At 42.6% G+C, this 25,563-nt stretch overlaps 2 protein-coding genes across 3 annotated transcripts in view; one reads left to right on the forward strand and one right to left on the reverse strand.

The window, feature by feature from the left end:
• The window catches only part of INPP1 (inositol polyphosphate-1-phosphatase), a 28,069-nt gene extending 25,592 nt beyond the window's left edge, over nucleotides 1-2,477 (forward strand). For both annotated transcript variants that reach the window (XM_047720609.1, XM_047720610.1), the window contains exon 6: nucleotides 690-2,477. In XM_047720609.1, coding sequence (XP_047576565.1) covers nucleotides 690-1,257 — 568 coding nt within the window. In that variant the 3' untranslated portion in view covers nucleotides 1,258-2,477. The remainder of the gene's footprint in view (nucleotides 1-689) is intronic.
• A 2,929-nt stretch (nucleotides 2,478-5,406) lies between these two features.
• Nucleotides 5,407-25,563, reverse strand: part of LOC125094958 (translation initiation factor IF-2-like) — a 31,145-nt gene continuing 10,988 nt past the window's right edge. The window contains exon 3 of the mRNA XM_047720636.1: nucleotides 5,407-6,017. Within this exon, the coding sequence (XP_047576592.1) occupies nucleotides 5,964-6,017 (54 nt within the window). The 3' untranslated portion in view covers nucleotides 5,407-5,963. The remainder of the gene's footprint in view (nucleotides 6,018-25,563) is intronic.

Consider the following 25,563-nt stretch of genomic DNA (forward strand, 5'->3'; position numbering starts at 1 on the left):
GGCGTGGCCACAGAGCATGAGTCCCTCTTTCTTGGTGTTAAAGCCAAAGCGGGGCGGGTGACTGAGACGCTGAGAAAGCCTCAGCAAATGAAGAAAAACCAGTAAGGATGTAAAAGATTTGCAGGTTGAAAAGAGAGATGGTTGATCTGCTCATTTTGTTCCCAATTTAACTTTAAATGCCAAAAGTGGTGAATGAAATTCTGCTGTGTTCCTGGAGGCCAGAAATCCCAGAGTTATTTTCCCATTGCCCGAGATCACGTCTCAAGCCCGCAGCAAGGGCGCGTGCATGGCTCAGCTGAGGAAGTGTCCCCCTGCGGCTCAGGTCAGGATCTCAGGCGCCTGCGAAGGAGCCTGAGCGCCCCCCCCCCCCCAACCTCACATCACGCTCCCTCTCTCTCTGCCCTTCTCCCCTGTTCTTGCTTGCTCTCTCACACTCTTGCTCTCTCAAAAACATAAGTAAAATCTGAAAAACAAAACCCCCAGCATTCCTGATCAGCAGCGACCCGGCAGCCAGAAGCATAAGAAGTACTTTTACAGACCAATGAGCCACTTGCTCTCTGCTTCTAGGCTTCGGGGCACGGAGACTCACTGCGTTATGTATTTTCATGTCATTAAGTTGGAAAACAACGTGAGTAATACAAACAAGTGTGACAGGCTTCCTCTCCCAACTGAAAAGCTGTCTTCCGCAGGTGGAAAGGACAGTGCTACTGGGGCCTTTCTTACGAGGGGACCAACATCCATTCGCTTCAGCTTCCCGACCCCAAAAGAAAGAGTAGTGACACGCAGAGCCGAGGGACCGAAGACACCAGTTCCGAGGGCGAATGCCCCCACGGGCTTTCAGCTGTCATCAGCACGAGTGAGAAGGACTCCGTCAGAGCCGCCTTGGCACGTGTGTGTGGCGAGCGCGTGTTCCCGGCGGCCGGTGCCGGCTACAAGAGCCTCTGTGTTGTCCAAGGTCTTGCTGACGTTTACATCTTTTCGGACGACACCACGTTCAAGTGGGACTCGTGCGCCGCTCACGCCATCCTGCGGGCCATGGGCGGGGGGATGGTGGATTTCAGCCGGTGCCTGCGGGCACCATCCGGGCCGGCGCGCGACTGGCCGCAGCTGGTGTACCACGCGGGAGACGAAGGTGCGGCCGGCGTGGATCGCTGGGCCAACAAGGGCGGACTGGTGGCCTACAGGTCCCAGAAGCGGCTGGAGACGTTCCTGAGCCTCCTCATCCCCAACCTCGCCCCTGCGGATGCGCGCACGTAGAGAACTCTGTCCTCGTGCGCTTCAGAACCCACCCATGAAGCAGTTTCCCGCGTCTCGTACCCTTGGGAGATACCTTCGTCCTGTTGATTGTCAGGCTTCTCCCCCTCTTCTGAGGAGCATTTTCCCATTGTGTGTCCGTAGGATGTTCGTTTCAGTGAATGAACCATGTCCGTGCGGCCGCTACACAGCTGGGCGGGCTTTCAGCCGAGGGCGTTGTGCCATTCGTGTCGCCTGAAACACTTCAATAAAAACCCAAGAGGAAGAATTCCGGCTGCCTTAGTATCACTCCTCTCAGCATGGAAATCCCGCGGAGAATGTCGCTGAAATGTTAGGGAGAGCGTGAGAAGGGCTGTGCTCGGATTCTGCTTCCTGTCCTGAAGGGAAAATCTGCAGCTTTAGCCTTTGGCAGAACGTTTAGAACCTTGAATCTGATGCATAATTTAGCCAAGTTCACGTACGTTCAGTCTCCTTCTGCTTAAAAGAATCATAGCCTGGAGCACTGTGTGTCCCCTCCTCCTCTCGCTCACGGTCTTTCACGCGCGCGCGCACATATCCTCTAACAGCCTCAGGCGCGCTCCGTCCCTGTCGCCCGGGCGGAAGGGGATGAAGAGCTTTCTGCAGTTCTTCCGTTTTTAAACCCCAAACCCGGGCTCGAGCCGCACGTAGGCAGTCCTCGCGTCTGCTGGAGTCCGGCGGGGCGTCCGCCGGGGTGAACGTGGACCTCTTTTCCTGTTCTCCTGAGCGGCCTCGGTGAAGACCCAGGCCCCCATCCAGAGGGATCCAACACTCAGCTCCGATTTCTTCCTGCCTTGCGCCCTCTGGGGGCCAAAGGGTATTTCTGGAGCATTTTCTATTTCTCTATAATTACAAACGAATGAAAAAGACAAACTGATTTTGATAGTCTGGCGTTGCAAACAGCAGATTCAACAGTTACTGATAATCGAGTTACAGCATTTAAAGCCATCGTTGTGTTTTGTGACAGATTGTTGGCTCTCGAGCTATATATTCTAAGCCCTTAGAGTGTTCTCTTAAAGGTTGATTTTAAGTAAAAGTGAGCTCGTTCTTCACAAACCGCATTAAAAACGAAAGCCCAGAAACTAGCCCTGCTCCCTGATATGCGCCAGAATGGAGATATGGAATATGTTCCAGGAAAAACATTTATTGTCCACATGAACATTTTAGAGCATGTAAATTATCAATAAAATACAGTGAAAACAGTCCTTTTCAGTGTGATCTGAACAAAGCAGTTTATCAGTTTATGAGAGACGAAAAGCTAGGAAATCATGTCTATTCTGTTAACATCCATTATGCACGTTCCCTGCCCATGTGCAGGGAAACCAAGGTCCTTTCTTCAGGGTGTGTCTGGGAACGGGTCTGCAGTCTCTCTTGCAGGAACTACACCCATGGGAGCATGATCTCTAGTGTCGATTTCTTTAGAAGAAAAATCTTAAAAATGCTTGCAAAGTGATCTGAGGACATATTCTGGATTTAAATTTTTTCCCTCTATTTTTACAATTGTCTCATGCTCTATTTTTTTAAGACTCACCTTTATCAGGGTGCTGGCTGGCTCAGTCAGTGAGAAGATGTGAGTCTTGATCTTGGGATTGTGAGTTTGAGCCCCATGTCAGGTATAGAGATTACTTACAAAAATAAAGTCTAAAAAAAAAAAAAAAGGACTCACCTTTATCAACCCTTTCCAAAGCCTTTAATTCTTCGCTTTCAAAATCATGTTCCATCGTGTTATCTGTAATCTATTGAAAGTACACTCAGAATATACAGTTTTGGGAAGTAGTCAACAACTCTCGGCAAACACACAACTCACTTGACGGGAACGGGATTTGGGAGTAGTGATGGAGGGAATGTCAGAGGAGTCTGTTGGCCATGAGGGTCAGGTCTTGGTGCATTAGCCACTGTGGTTTACAGGAGACCAGAGAGACGAATCCGCCAGTCACTTACAGGGATGCTGGTAAGAAGACAGCTGCCACTGCACAGCGGGAAGGGCAGGCTCTGGGAAGCCAAGTCACTTTCCCCCACTCTAGTGTCTTCCACGGTGGGGCAGGAATGAGAGAGCTTGCAGTAGCTGGAGTTTGAGGGAAAACTGGCCACATCTCCCTACAGTAAAAGCTAAGCCTTTTCCACTGGGTTTAGCAATCGGTAGCTTGAGGTACAATGCGGTGTAAATGCATCTGCCTTAGGCCAAGTATGTCTGTAAGACCACAGTTCCCACGCCAGGCCAGCTGACCAGCCTCACACTTGGAATGAGCCCAGCTATGCTCTGGTGTATTAGGACAGCTCGCTGCGAGGCAAACTCAGTTAGTTAACTTCATGCATCAAGTCCTGGAGTATAGAAGTAGGCAAAAGAATGAAAAGCCAGAGAGAGTTAACGTATTTTTATCCTTAGCATACAAGGAGGAGCACCATTACAGTGAGAAATTGGTAGCTTTGATATTATTTTTCCCCCAGGAAGATATTTCTGCCCATTTGTCATGCTAATATAAGCAAGGTCATGCATGTGAGAAGTTGTTTTTTAAAAATAAATTCTTAGGATTATAATTGTATTATCCAGATTATTTTGAGAATCGTAATCCAATCTGTAGATAATCTAGGCTTGCACGTCCGGAATGATATCCCCTTGCCCTCAGGTCGCTACTGAGTCCTTAAAACGTGGCTACTCTGAATTGAGATGTGCTATAAATGGAAATACCTACTGGATTTCATGGGAAAAAAAGTAAAATATTCATAATTTGTTATAGACATCTCTATAACACAATTTTTTGCAATGGAACAAAAATCTTAAATTTTGGAACAAAATACTTTAACTTGCAACTTTATGAATATTATAACAAAGCAACAGTTCAGTAAGGCATTAAGTTCACTATTCAAGGTAATTAGTAAACATCTAATAATGGTTTTATTTTCTAGGTCCTATCTGTAAGTTAATCATTTACATTTTGTTGTCTTATTTCTCACATTCCCTATGTTGTAACCACTGATTTATTCCTTCTTTCATGCAATCATATGCAGATGCACACGTATCTCCAATAGCTGATTTAAATTCTGTTAAAGAGAACATGACTATGGGGTAATTCTTGTCCACCATTTTGTTTCAGTAGGCCAAAGGGTATCACAAACCAAACTTGACATATACCTGCTACCAAAGACAGACTTAACAGTTGGGACAAGGGAAAGAACATGGGTTTTAGAATAAACAGACCTGGGTTCACGGCCGCTCACAATGTGATCTCAAGTCAGATATTAAACCATGTAACCTCTTTGAATCCCAGTTTCTTCATCCAGGAATATCATCAATGCCATCTCTCTGGAATATTGTAAGAAGCAATGAAATAATGTATGTACGTCTCTAACACCGTAGATAGGTGCTCAATAAAAATAGCTACGAATACCTTTGGTATTCATAGAGAATGCAGTAAGTCTAAAAATTACCAGGAAACAAAAACTAAGTTAAAAGTGAGACAGTGGGACGCCTGGGTGGCTCAGTTGGTTGGACGACTGCCTTCGGCTCAGGTCATGATCCTGGAGTCCCGGGATCGGGTCCCGCATCGGGCTCCCGGCTCCGCGGGGAGTCTGCTTCTCTCTCTGACCTTCTCCTCGCTCATGCTCTCTCTCACTGTCTCTCTCTCAAATAAATAAATGAAATCTTTAAAAAAAAAAAAAGTGAGACAGTAAGTTAGAGACCTCACTCTCTTCTCAGCCATTTGTTTTGCTAACGGATATGGACAATCTGCCAGGCAACTTAGACGGAGGGTGGCAACGAGTTTCCCTGGCCAGGCGGTAAGGGCGGTCTCCAGGAAGCTTAATTCTTCTGTTGTAATATAATAACATCATATTATACTCGCGGTTAACACATAATGATCACTATACTCCAAGTGCTGTGTTAGACATTTTACTTTCTTTTCTTTTCTTTACGGTAACGAGCTAATTTGTGTATTCCTAGATGTCACGGCATAACACTACCTTTTCCTCCTCACTAGATATTTTGCTTACATTAAAGAACGAAGTCAGGGCCCCTGGGTAACTCAGTTGGTTGAGCATCTGCCTTCGGGTCGGATCAGGATCCAGGAGTCCCAGGATCGAGCCCCGCATCAGGCTTCTGATGCCAGTGGGGAGCCTGCTTCTCCCTCTCCCTCTGACCCTCCCCCATTTCGTGCTGTTTCTCTCTCAAATAAATAAAATCTTTAAAAAATAATTGTTCAAGGTCTTCTTCTTAGAACGTTTTCTACACATTCTTTTCACCTGTTACTGTATACCAGCCACTTGCTTGTTCCTATGAATACCCCTAACTCAGCCCGGCTGTTCTTCAGGACTGTCTCCCACGCTGAGTCGGGTCTTGAAGATCACGGCCTTTGAACGCATTTTATATGCTGTCGGTCATCGCCCTGGCTTCGGACCCCTCCGAGGCTCCCCGCATGAAATTCTGAAGTGCCAAGAGATGTGTATTCTACAAAGGGCTTTCTGTGATGTTATAATGACGGGAACAGAAAAAGCAGAGCTTTTGGCCTGTGCATAGAGTCTGTAAGACAGCCCTTCTGTCGGGGGGAAGGCCAGCCAGGCTAAGCCTGCAGTTACGCTTTATATGGACTTTATAAGAACCACGTGTAGCAAAATGCCAAATTCACAACAACTTAAATAAGATACAAGGGGTTTAGGAAGCCAAACGGTGGCTGTACCCTAACACCCGCGGGGACTCAGGCTCCTTCCATCCCCAGATGACGGCCCTTCTCCTGCGACGGCAGCAGGATCTGCAAGACAGAGGGAAAGACAGGAAGGAAAGAGCAGGTAATTTTTCAGCTCATTGACCAGAACCTAGTCATGTGATTGTACTTGCACATAGGAAGCTGGGAGGTGTACCCAGCCGTGTGGCCAGCAGCCATGCACCCGGCAAAACCAGGCATTTCATCACCCTGGAAGACAGGAGACAGGCGTTGGAGAGCAACCGGCAATCTCTATCGCTCAGTCCAACCGGGCTGTCCGGGCTGGCCTCGGTCTGACCTCTGATCACACATCCCTGTTCTTATCACTAATGTCTCATGACGTTTCCAGCCACATTACTCCCATCCTTAGCCGCACACGCTTATCTATTTCAGCTGCACTTATCTACTTCATCCCCCAAAGAATTAAAAGTGTCATAAATATATACTTTTATTACAATGATAAAGGGAACTTCCGGCCAGCAAAAGCACAGATGAAAATACAAGATGAATGGAAGTGGTTATTTTTCTTCCAAGATCTACGGTAAATATCTGGGCTTCTTGACCCTGCCAAATCCCCGCCTGCCCCCCTTATGAGCAAGCTCACGTCCAGTCTGTTCCCTGCTTCAACACTCCACTCCGGAGTCTGCCCAGCCCATCCCCAGACGCTGGTTGTGACCCTTTGTCCTGCGTCCGCAGCCGCATGTGCGTTGCTACGACCAGCCTTGAACAGCTACCACCCCGCAGCACTGCCCCTTCCATGGCGGGAAAAGTCAAACCGAGATACACACATTTGCTACCTTCCCCAAAGGAGAAAAAAGCAAACGGAAGGTTACAGTTGCCTTCCTGTCCCTGGTTTTGTTTTCATTTTTTCCTCTAAGTGTGAAGAGAGAATAAAAACCGTCAGTTGCAGCCTTTCACACCCACAGCTGACAGCTCGAACTGTATCCAGCTTGGTACAGACTGGCTGAAAGACACACCCGGAGAGCAAGTCTAGGGGACTGCGGGTGTCCCCTCGGAACGGCAAGGACCGCATGGGAGTCCGGTGTGTGCGCAAGTAAGAGTCGGAAACTGATCCAGCGGAAGTATCTGTGTCCAGCACCGACATTTCTGAAAAGGTTTTGTTTACAATTTTATTTGATAATCAGAGTAGCCAGAATTCCGGCTCTGTAACAAAATGCCTATAATCTTAATATGATTTTTCCTTCTCGAGCTGTATTTTCAATGCTCCTGTTTCTGAAGGAGCCATGCCTGTGCAGGATTAAGAGCTTGCTTTCTGTACCCATTAGAAAGGAGGGAGGGGAGAGGGGGAAGGGAAGAAGGGAAGGGAAAGGAAGAAGGGGATGGGGAGGAGGTGGGAAGGGAAGGGAAGAGAAGGGGGGGCAGGAAAGGGAGAGGAGAGGACTCCTGCAGCTATACCAGGCTCCTCACTCAGAAAGGCTTGTACTTGGTTCTGCTATTACCATCTCAAACTTCTCAAAACTTTTATTTTTAAGGAGGTGGGCGGGAAGGGGGGAAGTAGGTGATGGTGATTAAAGAAGGAACTTGTGATGAGCACTCGGTATTGTATGGAAGTAATGGATCAGTAAATTCTACACCAGAAACCAGTATTACACTGCATGTTAACTAACTGAAAGTTAAGTAAAAATCTGGAGGAAAAAATAAAATCCTCTTCTTAGAAAAATAATTTATGTTTGAACTTGTGAGTTAAGTCAGGACAGTGGAGCATACGCATTGATGGGGACACGGCATCCAGTGTGTGTCCCCACCCCCGGCTGCCCTCATCCCATTCACCTAACACCACGGTGCCCTGTGAGCGGGGAATTCTCAGGGGTCCATGACGTTCAATGAGACTCAAAGTGAGCACAAGGTAAGTACGTTACAGTCATGATTACGTGGAGACATCAACAGCCCTGGAGATCCAGAACTTGGCTCCAGTATGAAAAGAAGACAAGGACGTTCTGAGAAACATGCGTGAACAACCAGGTGAACCTAACACCCCCTTTCTTATCTGTTATGTTTCTGTATTAGCAAGTCACTTTGGCTGAAAACCATGGCGTGGAAGGAAGGGGAAAGGCAGGGTCACCTATAATTCCTTCCCTTTCTTGACCTTGCTTGCCAGTAAGCCACAGGTAGAGAGATTTTGCAGAACGTGTGAGTATCAAGAAAAGAAATAAAAACAGTCGAGTTAGTTTCATTTAGTGTTTCCACTGTTCTGGTGAGAATTAAATATGAATTCATGTAGGAGCGATGAAAAATGGATCGTGTAATTTTGGCAACTCCACACATGCGTTAAATGCTTGTATCTGCATTTAAAACTGGCATCACACTATATATAGATGAATAAAATCCATGCTGATAAGTTACATTTTTAAATTTTCTTTACCTAGAATGACATTAAATAGCAAATAAATGATACATGACAGGTTGAGAGAGAGACTGCGGAAGAAAGGAAAAATGCTTTACTTTGATCCCTTGAAGTATTTAAATACTTGAGTACTTTAGTACTCCCCCCCCCCCCGCCTTTTGAACGAAGGCCCCATATGTTTGTATGGCAGGTTCATTTGTGGCACTGGCTGCCCCAATTACGTAGCGGGCCCCGTATCCACCTCCTTTTCACTTCTAACCTCATTGTCTTTCACTCTGGCTGAAATTTTGTCATATCTGTTGGTCAGGCCCAAAGCGAGCCCCCAGTAAGGGAGGTCTCCCCCAACTGAGAGCAGAAGGGTCTTTTCCGTTATCCCAAAACTGAGGTGATAAGGGAACCAAACTGTTGTGTACACACATTTCCCGCATGGCCCTTTATGCTGTGGCACTTCAAGCACATTTGTTGTAAACTTATTAACACCCTCCACCAGGGGCCTCCAGCAGATCCACGCCGGCCCTTGTGTGATATTAAAGGCAAATTCTAGCAAGGTTCTTGTCTTGGCTAACCTCTTCCAATAGGTTCCTTTTAAACTACATTATTATGGTTAAATATGCTGCTTCCTTTGAACAAATCATTCCTTTTACTGTGCTTTAAATGTTCTTTTCATCACGTGCTTCTTGAAGAAACAGAACATGAGAGGGAGTGAAAAAAAACAAAGAGGAAAACCCGTCACCCAGCCACAAGGACTGCTGACATTTTAGTCTGCTTCCCTAGAGTTGGTTTCCTTTGGTGCAGAAAAGAGTGAAAACATGAGCCACAGAGCGCGAGAAGATGTGTAATATGTATCTGGTGAGGGACCTGTACCCCAAAGAGAGAAAGGCCTCCTACAGGTCAACCAGAAAGATAAAGCCCAATATAAAAATGGCCACAAGCTTTTTTGCAATGGGTTTGCAGCCAGAACACAGGTTCTGTGAGAAACCTCAACCACAATGGGAGAGGAAAAGACTCCTATCCACACCATCATCGCTGGACATGTAGGCTTGGGCAGGTCTACCACTACTGGTCATCTGACCTCCAAGTATGGTGGGATTGACAAAGGAACTATCAGAAATTTTGAAAAGGAGGCTGATACGAAGAAAGGCTCCTTCAAGGATGCCTGGGTCTTAGATAAACTGAAAGCTGAACGTAAACATGGTATCACCATTGATAACTCCGTGTGACCATTCAAGACCAGCAGGTATTATATGATCATCATGGCAGCCCAGGACAGAGACTTTCTCAAAAACATGATTGCAGGCACGTCTCAGGCTCACGGAGCCATCCTGATGGTGGTGGCTGGTGTTGGTGAGTTTGAAGCCGGTAGCTCCAAGAATAGGCAGACCTGTTAGCATGGCCTTCTGGCAAAACAGTGAAGGGCTGGGTTGCAAATGGGTTCCACCAAGCCACCCTACAGCCAGAAGAGATACAAGGAAATCGTATAGGAAGCCAGCACCTCCATTAAGCAAATTGGCTACAACCCCGACACGGTAGCATTTGTGACAACTTTTTGGTTGGAATGGTTACAACATGCTGGAGCCAAGTGCTAACATGCCTCCATTCAAGGGACAGAAAGTCACCCATAAAGATGGGAACGCCCGGGGAATCACCCTGCTTGAAGCTCTGGATTGCATTCTGCCTCCAACTTGTCCAACTGACAAGCCCTTGTGTCTGCCTCTCCAGGACATCTACAAAATTGATCGTACTGGCACTGTCCCTGGGGGCCGAGTGGACACTGGTGTTCTAAACCTGGCATGGTGGTCGCCTTTGCTCCTGTCAGTCTTACAACTGAAATAAAGTCTGTTGAAATGTACCATGAAGCTCTGAGGGAGGCTCTTCTTGGGGACATTGTGGGCTTCAATGTCAAAAAGATGTTGGGGTGCCTGGGTGGCTTAGTGGGTTAAAGCCTCTGCCTTCAGCTCGGGTCATGATCCCAGGGTCCTGGGATCGAGCCCCACATTGGGCTCTCGGATCAGCAGGGAGCCTGCTTCCTCCTCTCTCTCTCTGCCTGCCTCTGCCTACCTGTGATCTCTATTTGTCAAATAAATAAATAAAATCTTAAAAAAAAAAAAAAAAAAGATGTCCATCGTGGCAGTGTGGCTGGTGATAGCAAAAGTGACCCACCATGGAAACAGCTGGCTTCATGCCTCCGGTGATTATCCTGAACCATCCAGGCCAGAGCAGCGCTGGGGTTCACACAGCTCACATTGCTTGGTAGTCTGCTGAGCTGAAAGAGAAGACTGATCGCCGTTCTGGGAAAAAAGCTGGAAGATGGTCCCGAGTTCTTGAAATCTGGTGATGCTGCCATCATTGATTCAGTTCGTGACAAGTCTGCCTGTGTTGAGAGCATCTCTGATTATCTTCCTCTGGGCTGTTTTGCTGTTGGTGACAGGAGACAGACGGTTGCCATGGGTGTCATCAAAGCCGTGGACAAGAAGGCATCTGGAGCTGGCAAGGTCACCACGTCTGCCCAGAAAGCTCAGAAGGCTAAATGAGTATTGTCCCCAACACCGGCCACCCCAGCCTTAACTGGTGGCGGAAGAAGGGTCTCAGAGCCATGTCAGTTGGCCATTTAGGTTTAATAGTAAAAGAGTGGTTAATGAGAGCAGTGCACCATAAAAGCTTCAGAGGGAAAGGAGAATGTTTTCTATGGGCCATTTGTGTGTGTGTGTGTGTGTGTGTGTGTGTGTGTGTGTGGCAGTTTTGTTACTAGTTTTTAAAATCAGCATGTTTGAATGGGAACAACCTGACCAGACATCTGTCACAGAATTTTGAGACCCATTAAAACAAAAATTTAATGAGAAAAAAAAATGATAATGACATAATTGATTGACATATCATTGATAAAATAATGATAAATCATTGATAAAATTTTGTCATTGATAAAATAAATGAATGACATATCATTGAGAAAATGATAATGATAAAATAAAATAAATATTTTATTTTTTAAAAATGAAAAATAAATGACCACAAGACCCCTTACAAAAGAGAGTGCTTACACGGCCAATAAGCATATGAAAAGGAGCTCAACATGGCGTATCACCAAGAAAATGCACTTAAACCACATGACCCGCCGGCATAACAAGAATTAGCAAGAGTTTGGAACAACAAAAGTCTCCTTTCTTGCTGGTGGGAGCGTAAGTGTGTACAACTACTTTAGAAAACTAACACATCGTGGAACTTTAGAAAAATATTTAATAAAGCTGAGCATATGCTTATTGTATGACCTTTTCCTAGGTGTGTGCCCCACAGAAATGCATGTAAATATACATCAAGAAACACTTCAAGAATATCCATGGCAACGGTGTTCATAATGGCTAAGTCCTGAAAACCAAGCAAACGCTCAAACCACGGTAGAAAGAGAAACCACTTCATGGAATGAAGAACTACAGACCAATCAAGGCACATTATGCTCTAAGAAGTGACACAGAAAAAGTATATACAACAGGACATCATTCATCATTCATACGATGTCCAAAACCAAGCAGAACTAATGGAAAGCACCATCACGAGCCCTCTTCAGGGATGGTCTTCTTGGGAAATGTCTCAGCGGACCAAGATCACATCCCCCACCCTTGGCCGGGCATGAAGGCCTTCAATGAAATTCAGGAGAACTCATCAGTGTCTTCTGCACCTTAGAGTTCCCGGACAGCTGGTTGAAGACTTTCGGAGTTGCAGTTCAACTCAGCTCCTACCTCTGCTCAATCGTGTGGCTTTCCTTCCCCCTCACTTCCCTCCCACAAAAACCGGTCCCAGCTGCACAGTAATCTGAGTCTGCTTCCCTGGGAACTTGATCTAAGTGAGAATAGTAGCTGCCTTTGGGGCGGCATGACTGGAGAAGGGCAAGAGAGAGATGTGGGGTGTCAGTAGTGTTCTATGCCTTGATGGCAGATACACGGGGCTGTTTACTTTGTAAACATTCATTGAGCTGTAAAAATTTTGTGTATTTTACTGTATGTATGTTATACTTCAGAAAAAAAAAGCCAATGAATATACTTGAAGACTGTGTATATTTGAGCATTTTTCTAATTATTCCATCAAGGTAAATTCCTAGAAGTGGAAATGCTAGATCAGAAACAGACATTCTAAATTTGGGTGCCTACTGACAAAGGGTCCTCCAGAAAAGGTTTACCAACTGATGCGTCAGCAGAGGATGGGAATGTTCATTCCCCATGTGCTGGCCAACACCAGATAGCATCACTTGTCCACTCTGATATGTGAGAAAAAGTAGATCAGATTGTTTTAATATTCTATTGCTTTTCTTTAGAACTAATTACATGCTGATGATTAGTTGGCTAATTTTATGTAATTAGTGAAGTCTAGTGTAGTCCTTGAATTATACCATTTTATCATGCAAAGTAGATAAAAGCTTAAATATTTGTATTAAAAAAACAATATGCAGACATGGTAGAAGGGCAAGTTTGAACTCAGTACAAGAAGCTTTGGAAGGATTCAAGATGTCCACTCATGGAATGAATTGTATTCTAACTACCATTCAGCCTATAGGCATTGGGCAGGGACTTATAAAACCTAGATGATCCTTTCTCTAGGATTCAAGGCATGAGATCTAGTTTTCATGATGAATCAGATTATATATATTGGGATTTTTAAATTATAAAATTCCAATATACCATGCTTTAAAAAATTTTTTTCTTCATGTAGTTTTTCACTTTAAGAGCTCATTCATTTTTGCAACTTCAACTATATATTTGATTCCCAAATTTATAAAAGGAAACATGGAAAAGAGGAGGGCATGGATTGGAATAAGGAAAAGCCCTCATCTCTCTTTCAAACCCCTGACCTATATTTCTAATTGCCATCCCACCATTTCCACCTCCTAAGTAACCACCAACTCCCGAAGTAGCCCTAAGTAACCACCTTTCTTGTCCTGCCCTCCCCTCCACTCACACTCTAATTTTCTAATTCTAGGTCTTTTCTTCCATATCCTGCTCTGAGAGAGAACTCTGGGTCCTGTTCTCTTTCTTGAGCTTTTTCTCCCCACTCTCTCCTCATTTCCTGGCCTCCCAAATCCTTTCATCCTTCAAACTCCCAGGTCACCCCTTTTGGCCGACCTCTCCGTGCCTTTGGCTTGCCCTTACACAGGTACTGTGACAGGGCTTTGAGGAACCCGCATACTTGACAAGAACCTAGACTAGGGGTCAGAATGATATCTGCTGCTGTGGGTCATTCGTGACTGTGGATGGTCATTCCCGGTGCCGCGGCCTCTTCACTGGCAGGACAGTCACACAGGGGCCCTTTTGATGCCAATACCGTACAACCGATTCCAAGTCAGGCTCTCATTTCCCTCAAAACCCTCTGGTGACTTTCTATGACTCCCTGGCTTCAGCTTGGCCTACAAGGCCTTCCCCCTGTCTCCTGCTCCCCGCCCACCCCCCCACCCCCAAGGAAATGAAGAAGGAAAAATAGGTGAGACTCTCAAAATCTAAGAGAAGATTTTGAGACTCTTATCACCTAGCTGCTTTCCACTGGGCTTCTCATCCTTTTACCCCCAGCATGTACAACTTAGGAACTTAAAAAAAAAAAAAGCCTTCAAGGGAAATTGCATGGGGAGTCCCAGGTTCACTGCTTTACATTCTTCTTTTCTCTGGGACATTGAGCCCTCAGATCTTGGCTGCCCAATCTCCAAACTCCAATTTCCATTTCCCTAGTCCAGTGAGACAGGTGTGAGCTGGAGCTCTGTCTTTAGGTCTCACGGGTGAATTTGGGAATACCTTGTGGTCAGCAAAAATTTCTTGAGCAAAATACTAATCATAGTGGGAAAACTGGAGATAACCTCAACGATCATCAGCTGGAGAATGGCTGACATAACTTGCAGTCTCTACACAATGGTCACGTTGTGTAACCAAAGAACAGAAAGAGTTAGGGCTCCATGCCTCGTTAGAAAAACACTCTCTGGGTACAGGGTGATGATGTGTTGTATATGGTGTTGTTAAGTGAAAAAAAAAAACAATGTATGAAAGAGTGATTTACTTTGTAAATTTAAAAAATTTTTAAGCCTGTAAGTATATAGACCAAACTATTCATGGTAATTATGCCAATGGACAGGATTACAAAAGAACATTCATTTTCTGTATCATTGTAGTTTGTTTCCATGCATACACAAGAATTACTTTTATAAATAGGGAAAAGAGTGAAATCAAGTTGATATAACATTTCTTTAAGAAAAAAGTAACATTCTGGTACTCTTGGGGCTAATAATACATTATATGTTAATTTAAAAAAAAGTAACATTCTGGGGTGCCTGGGTGGCTCAGTTGGTTAAATGTCTAACTGTTGACTTTGCATTAGGTCATGATCTCAGGGTTGTGGGATCAAGTCCTGCGCTGGGCTCTGTGCACAGCGCAGAGTCTGCTTGTCCCTCTCCCTCTGCTCCTCCTCACTGTCTGTCTCTTTCTCTGAAATAAATAAATAAAATCTTAAAAAAAAAAAAAAAACCTTGGGCTACAGGTTATATACACCCTCTGGAACATAAACCTGATGAGAGTAGGGACTTTTAGAAATATGTGGCTGTGTTCCCAGCACCTAGAACAATGTGAGTCACGAAATGGGCACATAGTAGTAAGTATCAGTCAAATGAATGAATACGTCCAAGTCTTCGACCTGAATGTGAAACAGTGGAACTAGTTTCCTATATTTAGTAATACACAAGGAGTAATACACATGGTATTATGGAAAATATATTTTAAGGGGGATCACTTGAATATAGACATGTACTTTTCCTCAAATAACATACATTCCTAAAATATGCTTTAAGTATATTTTTTTTCTCTGCTAAGACTGCAAGCTCCTTGACATCATGGCCTGTTGTTTTTCTGCATGCTATGTATTATTCCATTTCAGTAAGGACTGCACCAGAACTTTGAGCACCTAATAAATATTCTCTGAATAATTGCTCAATAATTGATATTTTATTATTTATTATCAGTGATAAAGATGATTAATCACTGGTATGTAAGGATGTAAACTTTATTCCTATTTTATTTTAGCAATATTAAATGTAATAGAAAGTCAAATTATAGTTAAATGAAGATAGATGGAATTATAGTTCCTTTTACATTCCCTATGTGTCATGTCATGATATTTTCAATATAGGGTACACAGAAGATATTTGATATTACAATCAAAGTTTCAAAAACAGTGATGCAAAACTTCTGTATACCTCACAGGACTTTTTTGTTTCAAAGGGAAATACTGTTTACTGCATAATTTTTTATTTTTTTGCTATTTTTTAAAAACATTTCATTTATTTATTTTACAGAGATCACAAGCAGCCAGAGAGAGAGGAGGAAGCAGGCTCCCCGCTGAGCAGAAAGCCATATGCGGGGCTCGATCCCAGGACCCTGAGATCATGACCTGAGCTGAAGGCAGAGGCTTAACCCACTGAGCTACCCAGGCTCCCTACTGCATAATTTTTTAAAAGCAGGGATGAAAATACTTGACAGGTACAGATTCAGAAAATCACAAAAATGTTTACGAAGAGATCCTAAAGATTATCAATTCCAAGTTCATTCATTTTATATAGGAGACTGTCCTAAATCTAAAGGGTTAGCTATCTGCATACAATGGGGGAATTCAGTGCCCTCAGGCCTTAGGGTCCCAGAGTGAACAGTTGGTATGTTTTCAATAATAAATACTATTTGATTCAACTCAACTAAAAGGCAACTTATGGAATGGGAGAAGATATTTGCAAATGACGTATCTGATAAAGGGTTAGTATCCAAAATATCTAAAGAATTTCTAAAACTCAACCCCCAAAACATGAATAACTGAATTTTAAAAATGGGCAGAAGACATGAATGGACATTTTCCCAAAGAAGACATACAGATGGTTAACAGATACATGAAAAATGCTAAAAATCACTGATCGTCAGGGAGATACAAATCAAAAGTATAATGAGATATCACCTCACCCCTGTCAGAATGACTAGAATCCAAAACCCAAGAAACAACAGGTGTTGGTGAGGATGTGGAAAAAAAAGAACCCTCGTGCCCTGGGTTGCCGGGAACATGAGCTGGGGCAGCCACTCTGGAAAAGAGTATGGAGGTTCCTCAAAAGTTCAAAACAGAGCTACCCTATGATCCAGCAATTGCACTACTGGGTATTTACGCAAAGAATACAAAAGTATTAAATCAGAGGGATACAGGGTCCCTGCTTTCCTAGCAGCATTAGCTACAATAGCGAAACTATGGAAACAGCCCAAGTGTCCCCTGACAGATTAATGGATAAAGAAGATGAGGTACATACACACACACTCACACAGACACACGCGTGCACGCGCACACACACACTCACGCGCACACACACACACACACACACACACACACATACACACTGGACTATTACTCAGCCATAAAAAAAAGTCTTGCTATTTGCAGTGACATGGATGGAGCCAGAGTGTATTGGACTAAACAAAACAAGTCAGTCAGAGAAAGACCGATACCATATGATTTCACTCACTCATATGTGGAATTTAAGAAACAAAACAAGCAAAGGGGGGAAAAGACAGGCAAATCACGAAACAGACCTTTTAAAAAAAGACTTTATTTACTTTTTAGAGAGAGAGCAAGTGAGAGGAGGGACAAAAGGAGAGGGAAAGGGAAGCAGAGTCCCCACTGAGTGGGGAGGCCGCTAGGAGGCTTGATCTCAAGACCATGAGATCATGACCTGGGCCAAAACCAAGAGTCAGGTGCTCAACCACCTGAGCCACCCAGGCGCCCCAGGAAACAGACTCTTAGCTGTAGAGAGCAAACTGCTGGTTACGGGGGCGGGGGGACAGGGTCGGACAGTGAAATCGGTGATGGAGATTAAGGAGCGAACTTGTCGTGATGAGCACTGGGTGATGTATGGAAGTGCTAAATCACTTATTGTACACTTGAAACTAATATTACACTGTGTGCTGACTGACTGAATTTAAATAAAAACTTAACAAATAAAAGCAAAAATTAATGGAAACAAAAAACACTATTTGACTTTAAATGACCAAGAACAGTTTATTTCATACTTTCATTTTAACATACATTCTAAAATACCATACAGCAAAAGTTTTAAGTTCTATTTATACAAGTTACTGAGGAAACAAATATTTTCTTGCTGTTGTCTACACAGCTCTCCTGAATTATATGAGTCCATCGTCATACAGAAAAATATTCAATATGAAGAAGGATACTTTACATAAATTAACTCATTGGTAAATTTCTAAACAACCAATGGTAGGATTGGTCAGGCTATGGACCGTAGCTGTAGGAACATGGTTTTCAACTGATCTGTTGAATGAAATAGAAACCAAGGCATTACACTGAATAAAGAGGAGACAATGACCCTTTGGATCACACAGTGAGAGCTTCTCCAGAAAGGCTTTAGGACCATAAACACATTCTGGCTGATTCCCAACATAACATTTTGAGAAGGACCCAGAAGTAGAAAATGTTCAGAAGAAGTGACCAAGTAGTGAGAATTTCATTGTTCTCAGTGGTATCAGCTTTTTTCCATCCTACAGTGTTTGTTTTCTGCATATTTAGAAAATACCGAATTCTGTATATTAATTTTGTACCTTGCCATATTACATAAACCTATTTTTCTTTTTTTTTAGGATTTATTTATTTAAGAGAGAGAGCACGTAGGGGTGAGGGGCAGAGAGAAAGGGAGAAAGAGTCCAAGCAGATGCTGAGCTCAGTGTGGACCCTGATGTGGGGCTTGATCTCAGGATCCTGAGGTCAGGACCCGAGCTGAAACCAAGAGTCAGAGGCTTAACCAACTACACCACCCAGGCTCCCCAACCTAATTTGAGTTCCAGTAATTCTTCAGTTTGATTCCCCTGAACTGTCTAGGTAAACAATCAAATAGTACACATAATACGATTTTGTTTCTTCCTTTCTAACATGTATAACTCATCCGCTACTTTCTTACTGCTTTGCCTGGATGGTCTGGAAGAAAGCGTCCGCAAGCATGTGGAGGACAAGTATGAGTTGGTGTAATTTTCTGGTTCCTTAACACGCACAGACTAGCCTTAGTCATGAGAGTTTATTATAAAAATAAATAAAAACTTTAGATAGCAAGGAAGTGAAATTTCCTAATTTCTTATACAGTATCCGGGTCCTCTGGAAGCCTCCAATCTGAGCACTCCTCCTGGACAGTTTAAAGTTAAGAATGCTCTGAGGCACTGACTTCCTTTCAGTCTGGTGTCGCAGAGGTGAGTTGGGCTTGTAAACAGATCTGGTCCAGTCTGGAGTGGCCAGGAGGGAAGCATGACCTTCCTCACTGACACAGAACAGGAGCCACAGCCTTCCCACCCACCCAGTGTGCTCCCAGTTACACTGACATGTGATAAGCTGCACATATTTCAAGTACACATTTTGGTAAATTGTTTTATAAACCACTCCTGAAGGCACTTCCACAACGGAGGTAATGAACACATCCATCGTCCTCCCAAATTTCCTCATGTCCCCTTATAGTTCTCCCCTCCCCTGCCCCCCTCACCCCCATCCCCGGGCAATCACTGATCTGCTTTCCATTCCCACAGAGCAGTTTGCAGTCTTTGGAGTTTTGCAAACGGAGCTATACGGGACTCTCCATCTTTGGGGCAGTGTCTGGCTTCTTTCACTTAAGATCACGCCTTTGACATTCACCCCTGTATCCTTACCTACTTATTACCACGTGTGTCGGCAGGTGCATCTTCTCACTGTTTTGCAGTGTTTCCTTGTGCGACTAAACCTCAGTCGTTCCTCCATCCACAATCGATAGACACGTGAGCTGTTACAGGTTCCGGCTGCTGCAGATATAGCCGTGATGTCTGGTCCCGCGTGAGTCTTTACGCGAACGTGTGCCTTCGTGTCGCTCAGAGAAGGACCGAGAGTCGAGCCACTGGAGCAGGTCTGTGCTGAGCTGCTAAAGAAACGGCCAAGTCACCGTCCGAAGTGGCATAACTACGACACCCCCGGCTGTGTGAGGTCCCGCCTGCTCCACATTCTCCCCTGTGACAGTATGTTCCGTCTCATTCACCCTTTCTTCCTTTCTTTCACGTGTGCTGCTGTGTGGCTGAGGTTTGATGTGCATCTTTCTAACGCAGAGTTTCTCCCTTATTACTACGGACATCTGAGGTCAAACGATTCTTCGCGTGGAGAGCTGTCCTGTTGCATTGCAGGAAATGCAGCTGCTTCCCTACGTGCCACTGGCAACCTCCAAGCCAGCGGTGACAATCACAACCGTCTCCAGACATTGCCAAAAGTCTCTGCGACAGAGAGGCCAAACGCTACCCAGTGGAAAAGCCTGCTCGCGTGACTAATGATGTTGAGCATATTTTCATGTGCTTATTTGCTATTGACATGTTTTCTTTGGCAAAGTGTTTCTGACACGCTTTGCCCACCCTTAAATTAGTCGTTTGTCTTGGTATTGTTGAGCTGTGAGAGTCCTTATGCATTCTAGATACAAGTCATTTGTTGGAGGCATGTTTGAAAATATTTCCCCCATCCTATGTCTGGCCTTCTAATTTTTATAACATTGTGTTTTGGAGAGGAAAACTTCTTAATTTTGATAAAGTCCAATTTATTACTTTCTATTATCATTTGCATTTTTAATATTCTATTTAAGAAAAATTGCCAGATTAAATGTAAGTAAAGTTTTCCCTTGGAAGTTCTATGGTTTTATCTATTATATTTAGGTGTATGATTAATTTTGAGTTAATTTTGTATGTGGTATGAGGTAAGGTGGATCTCTACTTCTTATTTTTTTTTATTTTTTTATTTTTATTTTTTTAAAGTAGGATCCACAGCCAACATGGGGCTTGAACTCAAGACTCTCAGATCAGGAGTCGCACGCTCTACTGAGCCAGTCAGGACCATGTAAGCAGCAATACCTTGTAAATGCAAATTACTTGTAAAACACGGTTAATTTTTAATTGATTGTTGTGTCCAGCTAACTGGATATTCCCACCTACTAGTTCTATCGGTTCTTTCATTACAGATTGTTTAACATTTTCCACGTAGACAAACACATCATCTATGAATAAAGACTGTTTGATTTTTTCTCTTTTCAATCTTGATGATTTTTATTTTTCTTGACTTATTATATTACATAGAACCTCTAGTGCCGTGTTGAATAGAGGTTGGATTTTGTCAGTTTGTTCTGTTGAGATAATCATGTTTCCTTTTTTATTCTGTTAGCATAGTGTATTACACTGACTAGATTTTAAATATTGATCCGACTGCATTCCTAGAATAAACCAGTGGGTCATGGTGTGTTATAATGTTTAATATATTGCTAGATGTGATTTGTTAAAATTTCATTAAGAATCTTTGGACCTTTGTTAGGGATGTTGGCTTGTAGTTTTATTTTCTTATAATATTTTTGTCTGCTTTAGGGACCAGGGTAATGCTGGGCTCATAAGTTGAGTTGGGAAGAGTTCTCTCCTCTTTGGTTTCTGGAAGTAACTGTACAGAAGTGGTATTATTTCTTAGCTAGAAGTTTGGTAGAACTTAACCAGTCAAGCCATCAGGTCTAGAATTCCCTTTGTAGAAAAGTATTAAAGTACAAATTCAATTTTGTAACAGATATTTGACGATTTATGTTTATCTATTTCTTCTTTAAGTAGCTTTGATAGTTTGTCTTTGAAGAAATTTACGTATTTAATCTAAGTTGAAAAATTTACTAGCATAAAATTGTTCATAATATTATTATCTTTTTAATAGGATTGGTAATGATATCTTCTCTCTTTTTTTTTTTGTATTGGTAACTTGTATTTTCTCTTTTTATTTCCTGTTCAATCTGGTTTGAAGTTTATCAATTTCATTGACCTTTTCAAAGAACCAATCTTTAATTTTATTGATTTGGCAAAAATCTTTTAGATATGATACCAAAAGTATAATCCATAAAATTAAAAATTTTGGTAAGCTGGATTTTATTAAAATTAAAAAACTTTGCCCCACAAAAGGCACTGTTAAGAGAATGAAAAGACAAGCTAGGGACTTGGACTAACATTTGTAAATCATGTATGTGGTAGAGGACTTATATCCAGACTATATAAGGAACTCTCAAAACTCAATAATAAGAATATAAACAACCCAATAAAGATGGGCAAAAGAAAGTGTCTCCCAACAGATGAATGGGTAAAGATATGATATACATATATATAATACAATAATATATTATATATATAATGAAATATTAGCCATAAAAAAGAATGAAATCTTGGGGCTCCTGGGTGGCTCAGCTGTTTAGACATCTGACTCTTGATCGCAGTTCAGGTCTTGATCTCAGAGTTGTAAGTTCAAGCCATGCTCTGGGCTCAATAAATAAATAAATAAATAAATAAAAATGAAATCATACCATTTATGATAACATGGATGGACCCAGAGGATACTATGTTATGAATTAAGTCGGACAGAGAAAGACAAATACTGTGTGACTTCACTTATATGTGGAATCTAAAAAACAAAGGAACAAAACAAAACAGAAACAGACTCATAGATACAGAAGCACAGCTACTGTTGGTTACCAGAGGGGAAAGGAATGAGATAGTAAAAGCGATTAAGAAGTAGAAACTTCTAGTTATAGAATAAATTAAATCATGGGATGTAATTCATAGCATAGAGACTATAGTTATAATATTGTAGCAACTTGTATGGTAACAGATGTTCACTAAACTTATCCAGGGATCATGTTAGAATGTATAAAAATATAGAATCAGTAGGATATACACCTAACACTAGTAGGCTATTGTATGTCAATTGTACTTCAATTATAAAAAGAAATACTTATCCCTTCTTCTTTTTTTTTTTTTAAGATTTTATTTATTTATTTGACAGAGAGAAATCACAAGTAGGCAGAGAGGCAGGCAGAGAGAGAGGAGGAAGCAGGCTCCCTGCTGAGCAGAAAGCCCGATGTGGGGCTCGAACCCAGGACCTGGGATCATGACCTGAGCCAAAGGCAGTGGCTTAACCCACTGAGCCACCCAGGCGCCCATACTTATCCCTTCTAAATAAACTTTCTAACAGAAATGTTTCTAAGCCTCGAAAGAAAGCTAACAAGGCCTAATGGATAATACAGTCTCATCAGTCTAGCTACGTGACCTTAGTGAGATGAAGATCTGTGACCTCATGTTTTTCCTCTGCAAAATAGGAACACTAATAACTACCTTGGAATGCTGTAAAAATTAGAGTTTGTGCATATTAATTAGCACTGGTATATGTTACCTGTCTGGCATAGGTCCAGTCTCATAGTAAGTATTCCATCGGTGGGAGCCATCAGGAGCTTCCTATGCTCATCATCACAGTGATTCCTTTATCTGCATATACCTCCCTCATTAGACAACTGGCTTCTCTTCCTTCCTTCCTTCCTTCCTTCCTTGCCTGCCTTTAAATTAACTTCTGTATCCTTATCCCCACTCCACGTTTACTAACGTACGGCACAGCACCTTGTACTTTTCATTTCAATAATGAAATTCTTTTCTTTTTTCATTTCAATAAAATTTTCAATAAAATTCAATAAAATTTTCAATTCAATAAAATACTCATTTCTTTTTTCATTTCAATAAAAGTTGCCTAAACTTACTTAATTAAAAAAAATGGGCAAAACATCTGACAGACACTTTACCCAAGAAGAGATATGTAAGTATATGTAAAGATGCTCAATATTTTTAGTCTTAGGCAAAGGCAAATGAAAACCACAATGATAGGCCACAGCCCACCAGCTGAGAGGGTTAGAATGAAAACAGCCACAGTAACAAGGGCGGGGGAGAGGGGCCCTCTCTGGCCTGGGAGAAGGCGGCCCTGCAGCCTTGCAGCCGCACTGAGGAGCTTGGCCCTTTCTTACAAGGTTAAACATGCAGTGACACCACGTGCCCCAGCAATCCCACAGTCAACGTCTTTACTCAAGGGAACCGAAAACTTTTCTTTACAGAAGATTTGTATACAAATACTGACAGAAGTCTTACTAATAATAGCCAGTAACTGGAAACAGCCCAGACAGCCTTCGATCCGTGCGTGGGCGAAAAACCGTGCTGTGCGTCTGGGACGGGCCACCGCTCAGCAGGAAGAGGAGGAAAACCACTGACTCGTGCGGCACCAAGGATCTTAAGCAGATGGTGCCAGGTGAAAGCCGTCAGACCTAACAGGCTACATTTTCCATGACTCCCTTTCTGCGACATTCTGGAAAGGCAGACTATAGGTCCTGATGTGATGAGGGGTTGGCAGGAACTGGAAGTCAATGATAAGGGACACAGCACAAGGGAATTTTTCAGGTGAGGGAACTGTTCTTTATGTTACTGAACTGACAGGTACACGACCTTATGCAGCTTCTAAAAACCCACAGAACAATACACCCCAATCAGAGAATCCTGTTGTATGTGGGAAGGCAACTCAAGACAAAACGCAAAATGTTGGCAAGTGATTCGAATTGCAGCACAAATTAATCTAATTCGTTATACATGAGTGACCACATTGAAGGGTCGGGTGAGAAAGGAGCTGACCCAAGCAGCTTTGGAAAACAGTGTTTAAAATGTTTTTTGGGTTTTTTTTAAATGATATTTTCAATTTGTAAGTCTTTATTTGGGGGGACTTAATTTATCTATTTTTAATTTAAATTCAGTTAATTAATATATACTGTATTATTGGTTTCTGAGGTAGAGGTCAGTGATTCATCAGTCATGTAATACCCAGCTCTCATTACATCACACACTGTCCTTCATGTCCATCAGCCAGTTACCCCATCCCCCACCCCCACCCCTCCAGCAACCCTCAGTTTGTTTCCTATGATTAAGAGTCTCTTATGGTTTGCCTCCCTCTCTGGTTTCATTTTGTTTTACTTTTTCCTCTCTTCCCCTATGATCCTCTGTTTTGTTCTTAAATTCCACATATCAGTGAGCTCATAGGATAATTGTCTGGAAAACAGTGTTTTGACTGGATATTGTAAGGCTAAACAAAAAAATTTCCCAAACACTATACTCTAGTTGGTAAACTTGTTTCTGTGCAGTATTACTGAAATGACTTAGACTACTGGTTTTGAACAAGTGAGTATCTTGCAGATAAAGCCAGCTGGGCTTCTCACTGGTCCAGAAAAGTTATAAATAAGCAAAGGGTAATGCTAGAAGGAAACCCATAACACTGGCTTGGAGTGGAGTATATCAATATGAACTTGTGTTTGTTTTGTTTCTCATTTTACGCACAGTTAGGTAGGGGCGGAAATAAACATAGAGCCATATGGATAAATGGGTTAATGAACATACATACATTTCCTACTCTGTCTGCTGATAGGACCTAGAAGCAGTGACATCCCAGTTATAATGAGCACAATCACTTGGTTTCTAAATACCATCCTCACATGAAAAGAACCACAGCTCTTTGCAGAAGGAGTTGATCCTAGTGTCGGGATATTTAAGATGAGCCTAGAGCATCTTGTAATGCCAAAGCTCCTAAAAATAAATAAGTAAAAAGGCCCAGAATAAACACAATGTGGTATATCCCTACACTGGAATATTACTCAACCGTACAGAGGAAAGAAACTCTGACGTGCACTGCAACATGGAAGAACCCTGAGAACATCACGCTGATTGAGCCAAGCCAGGCACAAAAGGACAAACTGAGTGATTTCACTTATATGACGTACCTAGAGGAGTCAGTTTCAGAGAGAAACCAGAATGATGGTTTCCAGCGCCTGCCAGTGGAGAAATCTAGGGAAGGTGGGACTTACTGTTAATGTGAATGTAGTTTCAGTTTGGGAAGATGAAATCGTTACAAAGATGGACGAAGATGACAGTTGCACAACATACTTCATGCTATTGAACTACACAGTTAAAAATGGTTACAATAGTAAGTTTTATGTTATGTATTACAATTCTTAAAAATGAGTTTATGAAGCAACTAACGTGAGGAGTGACTTTAGAAAACTTTTCGGCAAAGTTTATGGCAAAATTGTACTGATTACATATTTTAAATTCTACTAAAAATAATAAATTATACTCAAATTCCAGCCTGAAAAAACAAAAGACACAGAAGTCAATCTAAAAAGAATACCCAATGGCTAAATATGGAACAATTTGAGAAAGGAGATAAATAATGAAAATATTGAATTTTATTTTATTTTCTTAAAAGATTTATTTATTTAATTGAGAGACAGAGTATAAGCGCAGGGAGGGGCAGAGAGAAATTCCCAATTCGGCTGTATGCCCAGTGTGGAGA

This window comes from Lutra lutra, chromosome 3, assembly GCF_902655055.1.
Source record: "Lutra lutra chromosome 3, mLutLut1.2, whole genome shotgun sequence".
Classification (NCBI taxonomy): Eukaryota; Metazoa; Chordata; class Mammalia; order Carnivora; family Mustelidae; genus Lutra; species Lutra lutra.